This window comes from Sciurus carolinensis, chromosome 6, assembly GCF_902686445.1.
Source record: "Sciurus carolinensis chromosome 6, mSciCar1.2, whole genome shotgun sequence".
In the NCBI taxonomy this organism is placed as follows: Eukaryota; Metazoa; Chordata; class Mammalia; order Rodentia; family Sciuridae; genus Sciurus; species Sciurus carolinensis.
This window is the reverse complement of record NC_062218.1, coordinates 60,863,105-60,867,147: the sequence shown is the minus strand read 5'-3', so window position 1 is coordinate 60,867,147 and position 4,043 is coordinate 60,863,105. Positions and strand designations below refer to the sequence as shown.

General features: G+C 54.0%; 1 protein-coding gene across 1 annotated transcript; it reads right to left on the bottom strand.

The window, feature by feature from the left end:
- Nucleotides 1–946: 946 nt before the first annotated feature.
- Foxd1 (forkhead box D1) lies at nt 947–2,708 on the bottom strand. The gene has a single exon (XM_047556494.1). It carries the CDS (start codon nt 2,340–2,342, stop codon nt 948–950), a length of 1,395 nt encoding a protein of 464 aa, XP_047412450.1. The 5' UTR covers nt 2,343–2,708; the 3' UTR covers nt 947.
- Nucleotides 2,709–4,043: the final 1,335 nt, after the last annotated feature.

Sequence of the window (4,043 nt, the reverse complement as noted above, 5' to 3'; positions counted from 1 at the left end):
GATTTGGAAATGTATATCAAAGTAGCTTATTTGTATTCATTTAAATATTAATTTCTGATCTGCAATGATTTTTACTTAGGAAGTTTAAATGGAAAATCATGGTATGATGCTTTTGTTAAATTCTCTTTGAAAATAATATTTAAGTCTATTCTGTGCTAAGTTCCTACTCATCCCATACAGTAACTTTTTCTTAACAGAAAATAAACTAAGAAGGGAACAGCTGAAGCCAATTATTTTGGTAGTTTTACTTTGAAAATTAAGCATTTTATTTCTGAAAAAGTGTAAAAATCTTACAATAGTACAATAATAATTGCCAGTAAAATTTACAATACTCCTTGTAAAGAATACACAGTAAGTACAAAATAAAAATTCCGCATATCTATTATGATACAAAACACAGGTTAAAATAAGAAATGATAATTTTGACTTTTGTTTCTCGTGTAAACATGGTAATCATTTTTCCTTTTCATGAAAAAGTACACCAGACAAGTATACTCAAATAAAAGGCATTATTCGAGATCTTTACTGTTTTTGTATTATTCATTTGAACGTTATTGATCTTTTTTTAACGCCTGAACCTGAGAATCTCTACACCTCAAAAGGCTTATTATTATTATTATTATTATTATTATTTTTCAGTTTGCCCAAAGTCAAGGAAGCCCCTAGTGCCTAGACAGGGCGAATCCCCACCAGCACCCTCTTCCTCCCCAACTCTGGTAGGGGGCTGCAGGATAGGGCAACTTTGCATAAATAGAAGGACCCGCAGAGCCAAAAAGCGTGCCCAGGCTGTTGCCAAACAGTCTCATCAGAGAATCCGAAGCGGCGAAAATGGGCGCGCGAGGTTGAGAGGGGCCAGTAGGAGCGAACAAAACACCAAACCACCGGAATGGAAGAAAAGGAGTCAGGATTCCTACCTTCTCTTTCTCAAGCGCGCAAACATAGCGTTATTAACAATTTGAAATCCTAGCAGTAAAGTTCTCGACATTGGACAGGGCAGTCCCTTGGTGCAGAGTCCCCAGGGCGGCCGATGAGGAGACGGAGGAGGCGGCGGCCGCGGCTGCGGCCACGAGGGAACGAGTGAGCGCGGCGGCCGGGCCCACAGCTGCCTGCGCCGCGCAGCCGCCTCCCGCGGAGCCGGGCGCAGGCGGAGCTGCCACCGGCGAGGGCGAGGGCGAGGCCTGCGCGGCGGCGGCGGCCTGAGCGGCGGCGGCGGCGGCGGCGGCGGGGCCCAGGCTGCCCCCGATGATACTCTCGATGGAGAAGGGCGAGCGCGCCAGCGCCGAGGCGCCCGGGCTGCCCGCCTTGGCCGCCGCGGCCTGCAGGGGGCCGGGCAGGGCGGCGCCGAGCGGGTGCGGCCGGTAGCCGAAGGCGGTCCGGGCCAGCTCGGCGGCCGCACCGTGTGGCGGCGGGGGCGGCGGGGGCGAGTGCGGGTGGAAGGCGGCGGCGGCCGCGGCCGCGGCGGCGGCGAAGAGGGCCGAGGGTGGCGCGTAGGGCGGCAGCTGCAGGCCGTAGCCACAGCCGTAGGGGCCGTAGCCGTAGGCGTGAGGGGGCGGCGGCGGCGCTGGCGGGAAGAGCGCGGCGGCGGCCGCCGGATCGCCCGCGCCCCCCGAGGCCCCCGCGCCCCGCAGCAGCAGCGACTCGGCGGCTGCGGCGTTGGGCGGGAGCAGCGGCTGCCGCTTGAAGCGCTTCCTTCGGCGCAGGAAGCTGCCGTTGTCGAACATGTCGGCGGACTCGGGGTCTAGCGTCCAGTAGTTGCCCTTGCCCGGGTTGCCCGGCTCGCGGGGGATCTTAACGAAGCAGTCGTTGAGGGAGAGGTTGTGGCGGATGCTGTTCTGCCAGGCGGGGAACTTCTCCCGGTAGTAGGGGAAGCGGCCGCTGATGAACTCGCAGATCTCGCTCAGCGTCAGCCGCTTCTTGGGGCTCTGCAGGATGGCCATGGTGATGAGCGCGATGTATGAGTAGGGCGGCTTCACCAGCGGGTTCTTGGCGCCGCTACCCGCGCTCCCGCCGCCGCCGCCGCCCGCGCCCGCGGTGCCGCCCCCACCGGCTCCGGTGCCCGCTGCGGGGGCCGGGCCTGGGGCTGCCGGGGAGCCTCCTGCCCGCGGAGCCAGCAGGATGTCATCATCGTCCTCCTCTTCTTCTAGGTCCTCGAGCTCGTCCTCTCCAGCGTAGGAGCGCCGCCGCCGCCGCTGTGCGGGGACAGCCAGCCGGGGCCCGTCACCGCCGCCCTCGTCGTCGTCCTCCTCTTCCTCGTCGTCTTCGTCCTCGCCCTCCCCCACCACGTCGATGTCTGTCTCCTCGGCGAGGCCAGAGGCATCGGACATCTCCGTGCTCAGGGTCATAGCTGTGGCACCGCGGCAGCGGGGCGGCGCATAGGGGCGCCGGACTCCGGCCTCCCTCGGCCCCCCGGCCCGACTCCCGGGCGGCGGGCCTGGCCCGGGGGAGCCACGCTGGGGGTGCCGACGCTGCCCTAGCTTCGCTGGGGCTGCCGCGCGGTGGCGAAGTCTCGCGCTCCGACTTTGCAACTCCTGCGCCGCCGCTGCAGCGGCGCGGTGTCGGCGCACCCTGTGCTCCGCGTGCACCCGGCCGCCTCGGAGGACTTGACCTTCTCTTCTTGGAGCGCCTCTCGTCGCGTCAGTTGAGGAGGGGGTGACTGGGCCTCGGTGGGCGAGTCAGAGCGTCGGCCGCCCAGGAGGGCGCGGAACGCGTGAGAGTCTAGGAACAGTGCTTGGCGAGGCCAGGGCTGAGTCCAGAAGAGGGCGGACCTTTCCTCGGCTTATAGCAGAAGGGGGCCTGTCACATGGTGTGCACGTCAGAGCGCAGCCGAGGGAAGGGAAAGAAAGCCTAGGAAATCAGCTCTGCTCGGGAGAGAAAGTTCACCCGCAGGAGGGGGCAGCAACTGGGAAGAGTGGGGAGGAGAGAGGACCCCTCTATTCCTGGCCAAAGGGGCTGATAACCTGCATTATGTGCTGGCCGGGGGTGTCCTGGCCCGGGGCCGCAGCAGGAGTTAGAGTTCCCAGTTTTCTTCTCAATTAGCCCTCAGCCCTAACCTCAGAAGCACTCCCGGCAACGCTACGATTTGACCACTCGACGCCTGTAGGAGCCCTTCCGTTAGGGGACAATCACCTAGTCCTCTGAAGTGGGAGGTGTCTGTTGGGGCGAGCAGCTCCCCATGGAATCTGATGAGAAACCCCCAATTTAAGCACGATAATAATTGTTTACTGACCCTTTAACCCATTCCCTTCGGTTCTTCTCCAAAGACGTTTGTTTTCCGCCATCTGTTAATAAAAATGCTGTTAGGCTGGCGTTTTAGTCATTTATCTGCAATTGAATGCCCTAGAGACTTGACAGCTAAACTAAGCCACTCTAATGAGAGGATCTTACAAATTCCATGGGAATAAAGAAAGTAATCACTGAATGTAGAAAAAAGAAATAGAAAATTTTAGTGCAAACCCCAATACACATGCAAAAAGTTACACCTAGGAACGACTTTAAAAAGAATTTGCACATTTGGGAAAGGGGCTCTAGTTTCAGAAAAGGGAGACTTCTAGTCAGCATTTCACAGTAATCTCAAAATAATTACTATAACATATACACATTTTTCTACTCAGGCAGGCTTAATAATAGAAACTACAAAAAAATAGAAACTACAATGATAAATAAGAATTTTAAGTAAAATCAACTTTTAAAATGCATTTTTAGAAAATCCATTAAACATTTCAAATACTTTCTGGTGAAAAGAAACGAAAAATTTTGAATATAAGACTCAAATTCTATTCAATTCAATATTATTTTTCAGGTGAGGAAACAATTCAAATATGCTAATATCTTAAGAATACCTATCTTTATTGTCAACTAAATTAATTATTTTGAATAGTGTAAAAACCTAGTGGTTTATGGAATTCATATTTCACAGCTGTACCTTCTGAATTTTTGTATTTTCTGAAATGCTTCTATTTCAAAGTGGGGACTTTGCCTTAAAATTATTAATTTTTTATTAAATGACCACTTAACAAGAACTGAAGAATAAAAATTCAATGACT